General features: G+C 34.0%; 2 protein-coding genes across 8 annotated transcripts; both read right to left on the bottom strand.

Moving 5' to 3' along the window:
* Nucleotides 1-514: 514 nt before the first annotated feature.
* LOC130724529 (myb family transcription factor PHL7-like) lies at nucleotides 515-8,226 on the bottom strand. Of its 3 annotated transcripts, none has more exons than XM_057575770.1 (7): nucleotides 8,082-8,226; nucleotides 3,151-3,386; nucleotides 2,665-2,741; nucleotides 2,533-2,575; nucleotides 2,346-2,406; nucleotides 1,996-2,065; nucleotides 515-1,215 (listed from the first exon to the last, which is right to left on the bottom strand). In XM_057575770.1, exons 2-7 carry the CDS (start codon nucleotides 3,374-3,376, stop codon nucleotides 727-729), a joined length of 966 nt encoding a protein of 321 aa, XP_057431753.1. In that variant the 5' UTR covers nucleotides 3,377-3,386; nucleotides 8,082-8,226; the 3' UTR covers nucleotides 515-726. The 3 variants fall into 3 exon arrangements, with proteins under 3 accessions (XP_057431753.1, XP_057431754.1, XP_057431752.1); XM_057575771.1 differs by lacking the exon at nucleotides 8,082-8,226 and adding an exon at nucleotides 4,837-5,001 and having other exon boundaries at nucleotides 2,346-2,403; XM_057575769.1 differs by lacking the exon at nucleotides 8,082-8,226 and adding an exon at nucleotides 4,837-5,000.
* A 1,856-nt stretch (nucleotides 8,227-10,082) lies between these two features.
* LOC130724530 (protein PHR1-LIKE 2-like) lies at nucleotides 10,083-15,951 on the bottom strand. 5 transcript variants are annotated; one of them, XM_057575774.1, is made up of 7 exons: nucleotides 15,617-15,950; nucleotides 15,295-15,543; nucleotides 11,889-11,965; nucleotides 11,754-11,808; nucleotides 11,158-11,227; nucleotides 10,991-11,060; nucleotides 10,083-10,800 (listed from the first exon to the last, which is right to left on the bottom strand). In XM_057575774.1, the coding sequence occupies exons 2-7, from the start codon at nucleotides 15,473-15,475 to the stop codon at nucleotides 10,333-10,335; spliced, it is 921 nt and encodes a 306-aa protein (XP_057431757.1). In that variant the 5' UTR covers nucleotides 15,476-15,543; nucleotides 15,617-15,950; the 3' UTR covers nucleotides 10,083-10,332. The 5 variants fall into 5 exon arrangements, with proteins under 5 accessions (XP_057431757.1, XP_057431759.1, XP_057431758.1 ...); XM_057575776.1 differs by having other exon boundaries at nucleotides 11,796-11,808; nucleotides 15,295-15,951; XM_057575775.1 differs by having other exon boundaries at nucleotides 11,158-11,236; nucleotides 11,796-11,808; nucleotides 15,295-15,951.
* Between the last annotated feature and the right edge of the window lie 162 nt (nucleotides 15,952-16,113).

Genomic DNA, 16,113 nt, shown 5'->3' on the forward strand with positions numbered 1-16,113 from the left:
AGAATGAGTCTACTCAGTAGTTATCCTATTAAAAAAAAGACAATCTAGCCTGTGGCAATTTCTAGAGAAATTGGCCAAATTAATCCAGTTTTGCAGACATTTCATCATTGGCATGAGTTTCTATAACATCAAGTTTGGAATCTTCATATTCTAGATGTCCGATTCTGAGCGTCAGATGTGTTAAATAAATACCCATATCTCTTGTCTCAAACAAAATCTTATAAAAGGTAGAAAAATCGTCATCAAATTCCAAAGAGACTCAATTAATTCCTTTTTCTTTTCTCGAATTTCAAACCCATTGTAATGGATGATGTGACAAACTCAAATTGAAGCAAGTGGCATAAATGCTTGTATTCACATTGCCATTGTAATTTATGCAAATATTTCACCTTTGATATAGTCTGAAGGAAATGTTATGTTACTAGAGTCCAAGAACATGTGATTCCTAATAACTTACACAATCCCATTCCACAGGTGGCACCATCACCACAAAACTCAGCTCAGAAAACGAACAGATGAAAAGATGCTTTCTATTAACCCAATTAAAATAAGTTCTCTAAAAGTAATAAGAAGCTCAATGTTTAAGTCAAGTATTGAACTGAAAACTAAAAACCTTGGGAATAATCTATGAAGAGCAGGTTCCTTCATCTACTAAGAAATACATATAGCACAAACTAAAAGGAAGATAGAATCAGTCCTAGTGCATAACCTACACATCACACCAAATCACAGATTGCTACCACCAATCTTCTCCAATTCCTCACTTCTGGTAGATATACCCAAAGAAGAATCAAAGTGCTCTTGAGTAAGGAAAACAGTGGTTGGTTGCTGGTATGATGGCATGCTTGACTCGAGTATCTGATGTGGAAGCACAATGTCTGGTTTAGAATATGCTCCATCCATGCTTACTCGTTGCTTCTTCGCTGATCTCTCCTCTTTCGGGCTGTCAGCAGGGGAACCGACATGGCAAGCGGAATCTGGTGTCATTGGTTCATGGTGAGATGAAAAAGATTCAATTGAAAGACTCTTCGCCGGAGCATGTTGTTTGGCAGCTTTTTCTGGGTCTGGGGTTGCAGGGTCAGTCTTGTTATCAGGCTCTCGGCACACATCTGCAGGTGCCTCTGAAAAAACCCCGCTGAGCCGCTGTTGCTCTTCAATTATCTTTTTCAAGTATTTACCCTGGGCTTCTATCCTTAATTGTAGCTGCCTCTGCACCTGTTCCACATTGAAAAGTAATTACAAGAGAGAAACTACAAAGGAGGATACATGTTCTATTAACACAATAGAAATTACAATTCACAATTCTGTCGATTCTGACTTTTCTTGATTCAAAATTGAGAAACTATAAAAGATGATGCATGTTTTATTTGTATTTATAAACAAGATAGGAATTCTTTTGGAATGCCATAAGTCAAAGGAATTTAGATAGGTCATGAATATTCCTCTACAGTCATGGTTCTGTGACAAGAGTATACAACTTTCAGAAATTGGAAAACAATTGCTTAGTGACCAGTGTGCTCATCATCTTGTTAAAACAAAGTTTCTTTCTACCACGTAACTTATGTAAGAATTAGTTTAATTTACTACTCTTCAGATACACATCATGTTGACATGGCCCTGCAAATGCATTCATGCAAATCTATATTCTTCCCCCTTTATTTAAAAGCTTGCATTTGAAAATCTTTGAAGTATACAACGTATATTCAAGTGAAATTCCAAAGCAACAAAGGTTTGGGCTATTAAAGCAGAGGTTATTACTGAGACTTTCAATTGGTATCAACATTACCCATTTAAGTCTCATCATAAGATATACATCTTTGGATGATGAAACCTAGACTTTAGCATTGATTTTATGATAATACCAATTTACTGAATTTAGATTAATATCATCGTTTCATCTCAAAATCTCACATGATTAAATGTAATAGAAATCAGAAACAGTACAATCGGCTAGTACAATATAGTCATTGGATCAGTTCAACAAGGAAAATGTACCTCCAATTGTTCATGTAGTCGCTTCTGGACCTCCATTTGAAGCTTTAGTGCTTCTGTAATCTGCATCCCACTGAAGACAGACAAGCCGACAAGTAACTTAAACTATTCATATCCAGAACTCATCAAACAATCTTTGGATACAAAAAACTTTTTTTTCTCAATAACAGTTTTGATGCATTGAGCGCATCAAAAAAATCTATATTGTTAACACTAGGGTAAATATGACTCGAGGATGTTAAAAGCATATGAGAAGGTTGAAGCCTAGAGAACTATAAAATATTTTGATCATAAGTTTCCATCAACTTGTATAAAAATAAAAACCAGCATGCAAGAAGGGAAGCTATACTCACGATGAACCATCTAGATTGGAAAGCATATCCCCTGTTTCTTTCTTATCAGCTTTTTTTCCTTCTATGAACAATTAAAAAGTTATCAACAAACAGATCAAATCAAAGTGAATTGAATAAGTTTATTGGAAATCAATAAACCCTAAATATTATATAAACATTTCAAAAAATGAAAACCAGATAGACATACCATCAGAAGAGGAGTCAGGCAGATATTTTGCTAGTCGGTATTTCTGGATGAAACAGAAAAGTAGAATGAATAAATACTAATGAATGAGAGAATAATGGACTTCAAGTTAAGAGGCCCTAAATTTCAGATTACCTGTAAGTGACTTTTGACATGATAAATGGTTAAGCCTTGTACACCCATAACTCTGAGGACACCTTTGGGTGTGGCACCTAGGCAAAAGGATAGAGATTGAAAGTTGAAACACTTTTATGCTAAGTCTTGGAATCATGTGTAAAAGCTTGATAATTTCTTCATACAACATCACATATAGTCGAGACATAAGTATTAGCTAACGTGCAACTGATACAATTTTGCATGAAAATAAGGACCCATGCACATACACTGAAGAGAGAGAGAGAGAGAGAGAGATTGCAAATAATTAAAATTTTCCAAGTGATTTAAAATTTATAAGCTGACAAATCTGTAAGAAATGTACAATTGATGAGAACAGGGCACGCTCTTCTTTTCTTTTATCTTCTAAACAACCTAGCATTCTCATTTTACTGAATAATTAGTTGGGGTGAGAGAAGAAGAAGAAATATTTGCAGTTAACAAAAGTAAGGGGGAAGAAATACTCACGATCAGGCCCACCAAGTTGAGCCACAGCATCGACAAAGCGTTCATGTAGTTCATGTGTCCACCGCAAACGTTGTTTTGAAGTGAGATTAGAGTTGTTGCTAAGACTGTTTCCACCATTGCCAGGATCCATTGTGCTGTCACCACAATCTATGTGCTGACCATGAACTAATGAATTGCTTCCAATTAAAGTTGAACTAGGAACATTTTGAATTTTTGGATGATACATTTGTCATTATCTGACAGAAAACGAAATAAAAGTGAACATCATATATTATGGAAATTATTACTAACATCTCGAACCTAACTGCATATTAGAAGAGGTTGATGAAGAAATGCGGGAATAACCATACACAAGGACAATACACATGAACATATAGGTTCGTTGAGATAAGAATACATTTAAGGGCAATTTCCTTGAACTTTCCTAGTTCCAAAACTGCTACAGTTATTTAAGAATTAGAAAATTAGCATATTTTGATTCCAACTCCTAATCCACGTTGGTTCAACTCAAATTTTGATCAAACATGTACACTATACAGGTCTCCCTTGATCAACTTTCCAGATTACCATTAACAACATTTCCATTTGGTACTCTCAATACAAACCTCAACAAACTTTTTTTACATTTTTGTTTAATAATCGCAATATTTGGGAGCACTCGGGTACAGAAACTTTACGGAATGGCATTTAGCTTCCAAAGACCTAAGACCTAAGGCCTATTACAATAAGGTCCTTTTGAAGTACTTTACAATTTTCTGCAAATAGGACTCGACGAAGACATAACTTAACTTTAATGCAGTGCCATAGAAAGTTGAATTGAATTTCATATCCAAACACATGATCAAGGACTAGCAAGTACCAGCAAGAATTTTGGACTCGAATATTTCCCTACACAGTAGCAAAGAATCTATAACAGCCCCCCGCAAATACTATTCAACTTCTGCAATGACTAAATAACCATTTGTACTATTGCAGAATACATACTAATATTGCTAGAAATGGAGAATACACGAAAAAAGAAGCCGAAACAATTTACGCAAATCACCCTTTCCCTAGCAAAGTAGCCCCAAATTTGGTTGATTTTCCCTTGTACTTAGTAATCACAATTTCACAAAGACTCATTCGCCTGATGGAACAAGTGACATGGTCAAATTAAGAAACAGTGTTAGAAGTTGAATTTTTTTTCATAACATTAATGCCTAACATCAGGTAACACCCTCAATTTATGCTTCAATCCTTCAAACAATGAAATAATTGTAATAAACCAACCACTTAACATAAAAAAGAAAAAAAATAAACTAGTAGTAGCACTTGGGGTTCTAGACCCACAACACAAAAACCCTCCAGTGACCACAGAATTTAAAAACTTTACATCTTTCAGAATAATGCCCCATGTTCCAGAACAAAGCATGAAACTTTCTATATGGGGTAAGCAGAAAAGTTGAAGTAAAATCCTAAAAACACAAACTTGAGGCTAAGGCAGAGTTAAAAGCATCATTGAGCTGAAGATGAAATGAAAGAAACCAAAAGGGTCGCCAAAAATTCAAAAGAAGAAGGGAAAGGGAAAGAAAACAAAACAAAAGCACAAGCTAGAGAGGGAGGGAGAAAGAGAGAAGCAGAGGAATAGAGAGAGTGCTTGAAAACTGAAAATTGAGAAGAAGAAGAAAGGAGAAGAGAAACACGTACCCAGATCTACGACATCCAACGAACACATACAAATTTTCGGCCCCTCCTATTTCGGAGCTGTGCACTGCTCTGCTCTCTCTCTCTCTCTCTCTCTCTCTCTCTCTCTCTCTCCCTATACAGTGATGCCCTCAAATAAAATTAATATTCTTTTTTTAATTTTTGTGTTGCTACATTTTTTTAACCAATATATAACTATATAACCAAAAGTTATAAGACTAATCATGGGTCCAAAACATAGAACTAGGGTATGATAATAAATCATCTACCAATTTTAACTTCTAAAAATGATGTATGGTTGGTGTATGAAAAGGAATAAAATCTATCAAGTTTGTTTTGGGGATCTTTCATGATTCTGGGTGTGTAGAGAGGGGCTTATTGCCTCTCCTTCCTTTGCCGTGAAAACCTCTAGAACTAGATGTAAGCCCAAAATAGCTGTTAAAGGTGGAAATTAAAAAAAAGGCCATGAAGCGAGACTAGAGAGTTGAGACAATGGTAGTCGGTGATGCGAAGCCAGCCGGGAGAGAGTTGATGTTGTTGCCGGTGGAGTTGTCGGAGTTGTGTGGTGTTCTAGCTATAGGGCAAGAAGTGTTATCCTGATGGGGAAACATTTAGGCATGGTTTACGACTACACCGATGATGTTGCCCTCTTTCAGGTTGCTGATCAGATCAATGCACGCAGTTCTCCTTAGGAAAGTTTGGGGTTTGGGTGTTCCTTTGGTTTTTCGGGGTCTTAGAGGGTGGTTGGTTTTTGCCTCGGGGTTTTGTCTATAAGCTTTGGGCGTTTTTGGCTTTTTTCTCGATCCTTTTTTGGTTTGTTGTTCTTTCTTCTTAGGTTGGGTTGTTTCCGACGTTGCTAGTTTTTGGACCCCTTATCAGGAGGGTTGTACATCATGACATTCACCTCATTTGTATAATTATGCTTTAGAAAAAGAAAAAAAAACCCTTTAAATTTTAAAATTAATTTGACAAATAAAAACACATTTTTTTTACATCAGAAAGATAAATTACTTTCTTCAATGATTGATTCCCTGGACTTCCCCAACCTCAACCCATACGTCCACTAGTTCTTACTACTTGAGCTATCACTCGGAACAATAAAAACACATTTTAAAAGCATTGATAAATTAAAAACTTTCAAACCTAATTAATTATATAAAGATAATTATATTTTTTATGGAGTAATTTAGCTATGAGTCTTGGTAGTTAGTGACTTAAAGACATTGATTAATTAATAAAAATATCAAACTTTTGACAAGTTTTTAAAAAAAACTTTTGACAAGTAATAACAGCATTTTAATGTATTAATAATTTCAAAAGCTATACTTTGAAAAACTCTTTTTTAGTTTTTGACTACACTACTAGTTAACATTAATTACCTTGGTATTTATTGGAATAAAAAGTAGTAGTCCCTGGAGAGTGGAGACTATTCTTCCCATCAAGTTCAACCGATCTATCGTCTTTCATTCATCATTCAAGTATTCAACAAATTTAAAGTGTTTGTTTACACTGAATTTCTGGTTCATGCCCACTATTGACTTATTTTCCTTTTCTCTGCTACAATAATTAAGTATGAGTTTTCTAAAACAACAAATTTTTTACAAAAATTAAAGAGTGACTAAAACAATAGTTTTTGTGGAACGGAGAGTATTATCTTATCTCTTACAATACCCTAATGCAAAGATTATGATTCAAGCTTTCAATGGTTTATAGTTTACTTATGTGAATGTGAGTTGTCATCATTATCTCAATTTAAACATGAAGCATGCATGTATCAAAATAAAATAAAATAAACATGAAGCGTGCATTTTAAATTAAATACATCCCACCTTAATTTATGTTCGTTCAAATCAATTACCTCTATGGCCTATGCTCTATTCGATGTATCTTTTTGCCAAAAAAGATACTCCATTTTAATTATGTATTTAGTTTAAATTATGTATTTAATTTACGGGGTTATCTAAATGACCCTAGGTAAAAAATGGGTTATATCACCCAAGCCTAAGTGGTCCAATGATATTATTACATATGTCATTAAAAAATTTCAACTCATGTTACATGTGTTATTATAGAATCCAACTCATTTCATTTTTTTTCATCAAATTCATTTTATTAAATAATTTATTTATACTTGAACCTTTCAATTAAGAAAACCTACTAAGAAACCTCTTTTCCAAAAAAAAAATTAAGAACTCTAATTCCCAATTTTGAATGTCTGTTTCAATTTAGGAACAAAAGTCCCATTGATAATCACCGGAAATTTCAGGTTGAATTATTGTAATAACAATATTTCAAGTTGGTTGTTTTATTCGCCGTCGACTTTTCATGTGAATCCATGTCAAGTTAATCAGATATATGAATTATGCATCTTGTTGTTTTACACCTTCACCACATTTTGTGCCAGATATGCATGCATGTTTTTGCTTCTTAAGAACAACTTGTAACTTTTTTTTTTGATTATAACTTGTAACTTTATTATTCTTGCATTTTCCGCTTTAGTGATTATCAATGGTGGGAACGGTGAGATTTTTATACTAAATTGAAACAGAATATTCAAAATTGGAGATTAGGGTTCTTGATTTTTTTTTTTAAGAAAAAGAGGTTCTTTGTGTAATTTATTCTAATTGATGGGTTCAAAGTATAAATAAATTATTTAATAAATTAATTTGAAGAATAAAATGAATAATGAAATGAGTTGGATTCTATGATGACACATGTAATATGGGTTGGATTTTTTTTAAAGACAAATGTAATAATTACATTGAAATACCTAGACTTTGGTGATTTAACCCATTTTTGACCTAGGATCATTTAGACAACCCCTTAATTTACATTCATTTTTGCTGATGAGTATTTTCCATATCCAACCTGAACAGTCAAAGAATGTCATGAATGCATGTACTCTGCGAAATCCAAATTCCTAACAAGCTAAATTGTTTCTCGTGATTTTATGCACAGCCACAAACTAACAATTAACTAAGAGAATACCTCTGTTCAAATATTCTTATTATAGGAACATGCATATATACACTATCTTATTATTTCTCATGCATTATCTTTCATGACAATGAAGAATATATCAAGTTATACACAACAATCAAAAAAGAAAAGAATAGAAAGGGATGAAAAGAAAATGAAGAAAAGGTAAAATAAAATAAAAGAAACAATCAAATATTGTGTTTCTTTGGCTTAATTGGTACCACTTACTAATTAAAGAATTGGAGAGAGGAGAGTCAAGAGTAGCTTACCCGGTGAGATATAGAAGGAGATAGAGTTTCAAATCACCTTCGAGCTATGTAGTTTCTGAGTTTAATGTGGTCTTCCTTTTCTTTGTTCTTGTAATATTGGTTTTTATTGTTTTGTTTTGTTTTTTATTGATGTAATTAGTTAAGTGTGAGTGACATCCCAAGTAAATGAACAAGTATAATCTAATGGTGCTAGTAGCGAAGATGACACATAGTGTCGCCTAGTAATCAACTAACATGGAATCTTTCATGTAATATTCCAGATGCTTTCTATTAAAACTCATCATTGATATAAAATCATTTTCATATTGCATTAATTTTGGTGCTATCCATTTACATTCTCATACCATCTTCTTTTAGTATTTTTTCGCACTTATAATTGCATAATGTATAATTAGTATTATGCACTCTATGTCTGCACTCTGCAGTATGTAATTGGTTCCCAGAAACATAAGTGCAATAGATTTGGATGATAAAAGAATGGTGTGAGAATAGTAACAAAATTAATTTCATTTTCATATATACTACACCCTCCGATCACTATTATAAGCAAAAGTTAGCTTTTTAGATTCATTCAATAAATGATGTATGTGGTCATTAAAATGGTCACATACATCATTTATTGAATGAATCTAAAAGCAAACTTTTACTTATAATAGTGACCAGCGAGTGTATGTTGTAATTTTCTTTATGACGCAATCTCTTGTTTTTTCTAACAAACACAAGGTTTTCTTTATGCTATGATAATATATTCTGAATTTTCATGCTAAATTAAATTGATATTAATTTTTCACCAACTAGTTGATGGTATTTCATCTAGTTGAAAGATTTCATTATAGAAGGAAGGTGGTGTGAATGAGAAAAATGCTAAATATTTACATAAGTCTATTCACATTGCACTTAAATAATATCTAAACACATATATTAATAAAACTTCATTCACGTTAAACTAAACTGATATTCAAACACGCATGAAAAATAAAAATGTTGGAGGCAATTGATGTTGAGAAGGATGCAGGCCATTGATGTTATCAAGCCTTGGTGCCAAGCTGACGCAAAAACCAAGTGAATAATGGCCCTCCATGTGTCTCACAAATATGTATTTATTTGTCCATAGCAAATTTAAACTGTCCTAGTACTAGTAGTTATATAGTTATATTGGTTCTAAAATGGTCCCATTTTGAAGAATACATGTGATGATTAATATTCTCAATTTTAAATCACAATATTGAACACCTCTGGCTGTTCAATTCCACCCTTGTGACATTTTACCTGCCACTAGCATCATGCAACCAATGACAGAAATTCTACATTTCAATCCAAAGTTGCAAATTTCATTTTATTTGACTTGCAGGCCAAGACTATGGACCCAACATGTGCCATGTGATATATTAATTTGGTGCTAAAGCATAATTATAAAGCCTGTAAACATCAGATACACTAAACAAGAATGGACGTGTGGACCATTGACAGTTTCACACCTAGAACACATGACTTGGAGTGAAACAAAAATTATTATTATTTTGTTTGAACATATATCTTGCACCGGAGGCCATCATATTTGAGACAAGAACATCCACGAATTCAGAGTGCTGCAATTAGGAGATCCAATTGAGATATATGTGCACTTAAAATAAGCCTATTTGAATCGAAGCCGTCTAATTAAGATCAATTGGTCACGCACCCGTGAATTAAGTGAATGCAAGATCCTCTGACCGCATGGAATCTGGATATCATGGCGGGGCAAGCTCTCATAGCCAGTTAAGTCAAACAAGTTAAAAATATTTTTTATTGATTGGATCTCCTATATCCTGTGATCCAAATATCAATGGTTTAAAATAATTGTTGAAATATAAGTTGTTGGCCAAATATTGGCTTTTGCAAGTTCAACGCTTCTGAAAGGGTTCAAGAGTTTCCCTAAGATGACTCTACTACTATATTGAAGCAAGAGAGAAGACCGCTCTATTCAGAATGATGCAATAAGCAATAAAAAATCCATAATAATAATCACCAAAACAAACTTCTTTTTTGTATAGTCAAAGATAGCTTTTTGGTTTTTGCAATGTTTTAAACCCCATAGTTAATTTAAATATACAAAATGGCTAAAATTGATTCCCCCTTTGTTCCCATTAACTTAAAACTTACAAGTCATGAAGAGACCATAGTTCAAGTACCTATATGAAAAGGAAAGAAGCTCAATGGTGCCTCTAATTATGAGAGAATGCACCATCAATTTGAGAATTACCATCAACCCTTACATGCCATACCTAGATATTCCATGAGAATTACCATGGGCTAGATTGATGGCTTGAGTTTTCATCTTAGCTTCACTCCAGATCAAAGGTGCTGCAAAAGAATCCATTCCCAGCATCCTTCTTCTCCCCTCACTTGGAGATCCTTCTAAGACCAATCCCCCAGAACTCTCATGTGAGGTTAAACAACTTTCAGTTGAACAATCAGCTCTTTGGGATGGGAGATTGTGAGGTCTTTCTTCTTCGGGAACACTCACTCCAGCCGCCTCAGTCGACGGCAAGGAGTAAAAACCAGGATGATCAACCAAGGAACCTCTTGGTGCTTTACTTCCAATTCCTTGAAACTTTTGGTTATCAGTGTCTGTAACTGTAGCGCTAATAAATTGATCAGCCAGCATCTTGCAAGCTCTTTCAACCATGGCCATGTATCTCCGCTCCGCTTCCTGGCGAATCTGCAAGTGCTTCTCGGCCTGCAGTGTGATATTTTTTTAAATCAGCACATATTATCTAGTAATCATTCCAATAGAATCTTTTAATAATGTCACAAAACAGAAGTAACAAGCACCAACTTGTTTCAACAACACTTGTTAGGAAAATATGGTAAAATAATCACCAAAGCTATATAGGGTACACAACTTGCACTACGGAAATGAAATATACCTCCACTTGCAAATGTAGTTTACTTTGCACTTCCATCTGTGCTCTTAATGCCTCCTTGATTTCATAACCCCTAGACATAAAATTAATAACCCCCTCAATTAGGTAAGTCAAAACCACTGAAACATTTGCAAGAAGAAGATAAGTCTTTGTTAAATGAAAATCCTTACTCGTTTGTATCAGATGTTGGCAACTTTGGAGAAGGGTTATCAGAACCAGGGCTTTCTAAAAGATATGAACCTGATATACCTTCCATAAATTTTTAAATTGTTAGATGAAGCCAATAAAAAAACAAAAAGTTTAGTTAAAATTACAATTTAGGAGGTCCTGGCAAAATTCTTTCCAATTTAAGAACGACAATCCATAGTAAAAAAAGAATGGTTAATCATTGTTCAAATTCAAAGAGCAACTAATGTGTTAACCGTAAATGGTCTTTATCCAGTTTTCTAATATCAGGCTAATATGCTCCCCCAATGGGAACTGTATCAAAATATAACCTAAGCAGCAGTTGTGCCATTATGGAATGGTTCATAAGTTATACAGATTAAAATTCCAGGTGGACATAGCCCGTCCGGATACGGGTTTATTGGAGCTTATCTACTAGAAAATGCACAAATAAGCTCCAATAAATGCTCTTTGGTTTGCATCCAAACGGATACTTATTCTCTGGGGAAAGGCGAAAGACGCCACAGAACAAATTGGACAAAACAAAATCAGATGACGGGACCATGATTGGAAAGTCCACAAAGGGGAATGACAACCATACCATCTTTGCATCCCTCACTAAAATCTTTCCCTGATTGCTTACCAAGTCTGTATTTCTGCAATACAGCAAGAAAAGGTTTCAATTTCATTGCAAAGTTTAAAATTGGGCAGGGTATTATTAAAGAATGGAATAGACCTGAAGATGGCTCTTCAAATGAAACAGAGTTAAACCCTTGACATTCATGGTCCGCATGATAGCTTTCGGTGTAGCTTCTGCAGATAACATCCAGAACCTAGTCAGAAAATGATATTGCTGATAGTTTACGCATGAAAATTTCAACGGGAGCTAGATGAGCAGTAGAAAGTAAGCTTCAATAGCTACTGTGCATACAAGAAAAAGTCAAGCTAGGTATCGTTCATAAAGCTCAACAGAAAAGAAGGCCAAATAATAATATATTGAGACAAAATTATTTCAGCTTTGACAGCTTATAGATTCATGGAAAAGCATCCTGCTGTGTTAGAATTCCCATAAAAACAAGAAAACAGCATGTAGTTTGGGCTGAGGGTGAAATAGATAAATCATAATATCACACACCATTCTTTGAAACCCTACATGCCACTGGCATAACTGTACATAAGGATGCCAGCTCTAAGATACCAATTTCTTATGCTTTATAAATATTATATACTTCAATATAATATTGATTTAAATATTATATACTTCAAAAAAAAACTAATACCACCAATTGACCATGGTTAAACTAATAAACTGTGAACTGAATGACTTATCATTTTAAAGATAGGTCAAGTTTTAATGAAATGTATAGAAGAAAACTTCAATTTTTTGTAAAAACCACATGTTTATAATAGTAGTAGTTTAATTTTAAAACTATAATAGGATTTGAAAAAGGTAAACTACCAATCCAACCTTCAAAAGATTTTTGGAAACCAATTTGGTTGTTGAAATTTAAAAAAAAAATGGTATGGTCAAATTGATCCTGAAATGATCATTGTTTGTTATGGTCAAATGATGTCAATTTACTCCCAATAACTTTTGAACTATTTTGATGTCAAAATTTCATTTGAGAATATAATTGAACTGTTTTGACAAAAAAAAAGAGTAACATAACTGATGAAGAGCAAAAACAAAAACAGAGGAATTACTGTAAAAAACACAGATTAGGATAAACTAAATTATGGGCATAGCAGTAAAAGTAAAACTGAACAAAATTAGAAAACATAAACAACTAGCAGCGATGCATTGATATAATAATATATATGGAAGAAAACAAAAAGGAGAACAACTACACAAACAACACCATTTGCTGGCATTAATGTACCTAAAGTCCCAAATGAGGTTTAATAAGAAAATTAAGCTCCATAAAAAATAATGGCTGCTATGATTGCCATTGCATCTTGCAGTACTCCAAGACATGAGAGCAAGGATGCACAATGCATAGATACAATATGAGTATCGGGTACATATATGCTATTGCACTTTGTAGCCTCAAGACACAACGGCGGTAATGCACAAATATGATGTGAATATAAAAAATGATACCTAATGCAGATACAAAAAATATAAAATTATACAGGATATGATATATGGGTTTAATAACAATACTATGAAAGTGCCAATAAATTTTCCATAGACATCCAATTAAATTTCACCATTTTGCCACATCATAATTAAATTAAAATTTAAAAAAGACAAAAAGGTAAAATGGAGAAATGTAATTGGACGTCTATGTAAATTTCTTTACACTGTCAATGCATACTTATTAAAATCATGATATATCTAGGATATGTAATAAAAGGATTCATAAAACATAATAAACATAAAATTGCAAATCTAAAAATTCAAACTAAGAACATACTTATTAGACATTACTTCATAAATCTACTATGGGGGTTTCAGTTGGATGATGTGGGTTTTATTTTCGAAATAAAACTATCACTAGAGGAAATTACAATTACTCAACAAACATAATTGTAAAGAAGAAAAGATTTGGCTTGGATATTTCACAAATAAGTATTGGTGAAGTATCCAACGCAGTTGGTATCAAATATGTTTCCGATTACAAATTTACAATACATGAAGCAAATACAACTATTTTTGCTTCCTACAGCAGTAAAGCTCTCCACCAAAGCTTCATTCTGCTGCTATAGGTAACGGCTGCTACAGCACCAATTGAAAACCCTGTAAGAAAATCCCTACAATTTATATGTAATCAATTTTAATGAGTTACGCCCAGTAATTTCAAAAATACCCCTTTCATCATTTCAAAAGTCATTAATATACTTAACTTAACAATAACTAAGCAAACTCAATTTTAAATCAACTATGTTCCAATTTCAATTTTCTTAATGTCCATCCTTTTAAAAAAGGTCCACAAAAATCTAAATAAGGTTCCATCGTGAAAGTGCAGTGGAATTATATAACAAAAACTCTAAAACCAAAGAAAAAAAAAATTAGATACATATTATAGGTTTTATCCCATTCGAAAGGCTCCAAAACTAAATAGTGGCAGCTTAACCGCTTGGCCAAATGAAGATAATTTTGCACAAAGATCCTAACACCAAGACTGCTTCCACGCCGTATTTGACACCCGACACTCTCATCAAATTCCTAACTTTATTGCACTAATTGCGTCTACGTACCTGTACAATACTTTCTAATACTAGCAATTCAACGAGTTTCAACCTCTCAATATCAAGCGAAAAACTGAAAAAGGAACCAAGCAGGTATACTTCGGCCACAGTTTATGACACAACGGCTGGAAACAATAATCACTTGCTTTGTTTTCCTAAGGGAAGCAACTTCCCCTTCGTATCACAGAAAGATTCAACTAAAGAATCTAAAAGAGTTGGCATCCCTGCCATTGCCCTGCTCCCTCACGAATATCAAATCAAATCATCCAGCAAATAAATCATAAACCTGCCTAGTCAACAATAAAAAGATTCAGCACATCAACAAATGAGAGGCGTAAGGTTCAATGATGGACTCTTTAAAATTCTTCAATAGAATTTGTGTGGGGTTGGGTAAGCGTTATTGCAATAAATGCTTATGAGCTAATTTGATAAACTTATTAAAATAGGTTATGGATAAACATAAGTTGTTATTCATAAGCTAATCTGAACAACTTACAAAAATAAGCTCTTTTGAGCTTATGGGTAGGCTATAAGCTATTTACATACGCTCTCCCAAGTCTCAAACACTTGCATACTCACTTAAATTATAATTATAAGATAAACTCAAATAAACTCTTCCAGACGGGACCTTCATATTGTGTGATCAAACTCAGAACCCACTGATAATGGCCTTAAGTCAAAATTGTCATTCAGAAGTCAAACAAACAAACATTTTCTCGCTACTTGCCTGCTCAGGAAAGCATTCTCCATCTACATTGTCAAAATAAATTCTACTCATTGCATCTTGCAGCCCATATACCAAAATTCAAACAATTGCTTAAACACAAAAGTCAAAACAAAACACATGCATACCAAGCAAAGACCAATTGCTCTTGTGAAACAAAACTAATTCCATAGATAAAGATCATCACAATATTCAAGAAAGAAAAATGATTGAGAGAGTGACTTACTACTAGGACCTCCAAGCTGGGTGACAGCATCAACAAATCGTTCATGGAGGTCCTGAGTCCAACGAAGGCGAGGTTTTGGATCAGCAGTCAAAACAAGACAAGGGTCACCCTTGTGGTTAGGGACACCCCCACCGTCATGGCCAATCATCCCTTCATGGGGGTGTATGAGCCTCGGATACATCCTTCTTCTTCTTCTGCTGCTGCTTCAATGGAGAAGAAAAACAAGAGAAAACCCAAGAAGCCCAGAAGCTAAAGATGAAAACTTTAGAATCAGGGTAGGGTGAAGATGAAAAAAGGAGCAAGCTTTGGGGGGAAAGCGCACCGTACGAAAGAAAACTGAATCTGGGTGTGACGAAGGCACGGCTTTCGGGGATCTTGTCCCTTTCTGTTCTTTTTGATGAAGAAAGGAGAAAGATAAAAGACCAAATTTTTAAGGGTGTTGTGTCTCTTATTATTGCTGTCTCTCTCTGTCTACATCACTGTGTCCTTTCTTCTTAACCTGCAAATGGATGTAGATTGTGTGTGAGGTGAGGTGAAGAAAGCAAAAGGGTAGAGATGGGAGAGATTCACATGATATGATACACTCAACAGCACTGCCACTGCTGCCAATGTATTGTTTCATATCAATTCACCACTTTTTCTCTTCTTTTTGTTTTTTAACATCTCTTTTTCTTTTTCCAAATTATGGTCTTGGTTTGCACTTTGCAGCTTGGGTTGTTGTGGAAAATATATGAAAAAATGATGGTAAATTATCATGGAATGATGTATTGTGGGATGGTCAGCTTCAACTTCTCTATCGTAAGACATTTATGCTATCAG

The sequence above is a fragment of the Lotus japonicus genome, chromosome 6 (assembly GCF_012489685.1).
Source record: "Lotus japonicus ecotype B-129 chromosome 6, LjGifu_v1.2".
NCBI lineage: Eukaryota > Viridiplantae > Streptophyta > Magnoliopsida > Fabales > Fabaceae > Lotus > Lotus japonicus.

Coding starts and splice junctions, on each gene's coding strand:
- LOC130724529 (XM_057575770.1), bottom strand. CDS start 3,376: ATGTATCATCCAAAAATTCAAAATGTTCCTAGTTCAACTTTAATTGGA. Junction 2,066..2,345: donor TCCAATCTAGATGGTTCATC/GTGAGTATAGCT, acceptor GTCTGTCTTCAG/TGGGATGCAGATTACAGAAG. Junction 1,216..1,995: donor GACTACATGAACAATTGGAG/GTACATTTTCCT, acceptor AATGTGGAACAG/GTGCAGAGGCAGCTACAATT.
- LOC130724530 (XM_057575772.1), bottom strand. CDS start 15,475: ATGTATCCGAGGCTCATACACCCCCATGAAGGGATGATTGGCCATGAC. Junction 11,966..15,294: donor CCAGCTTGGAGGTCCTAGTA/GTAAGTCACTCT, acceptor TGTTATCTGCAG/AAGCTACACCGAAAGCTATC. Junction 11,809..11,888: donor ATTTGAAGAGCCATCTTCAG/GTCTATTCCATT, acceptor GCTGTATTGCAG/AAATACAGACTTGGTAAGCA.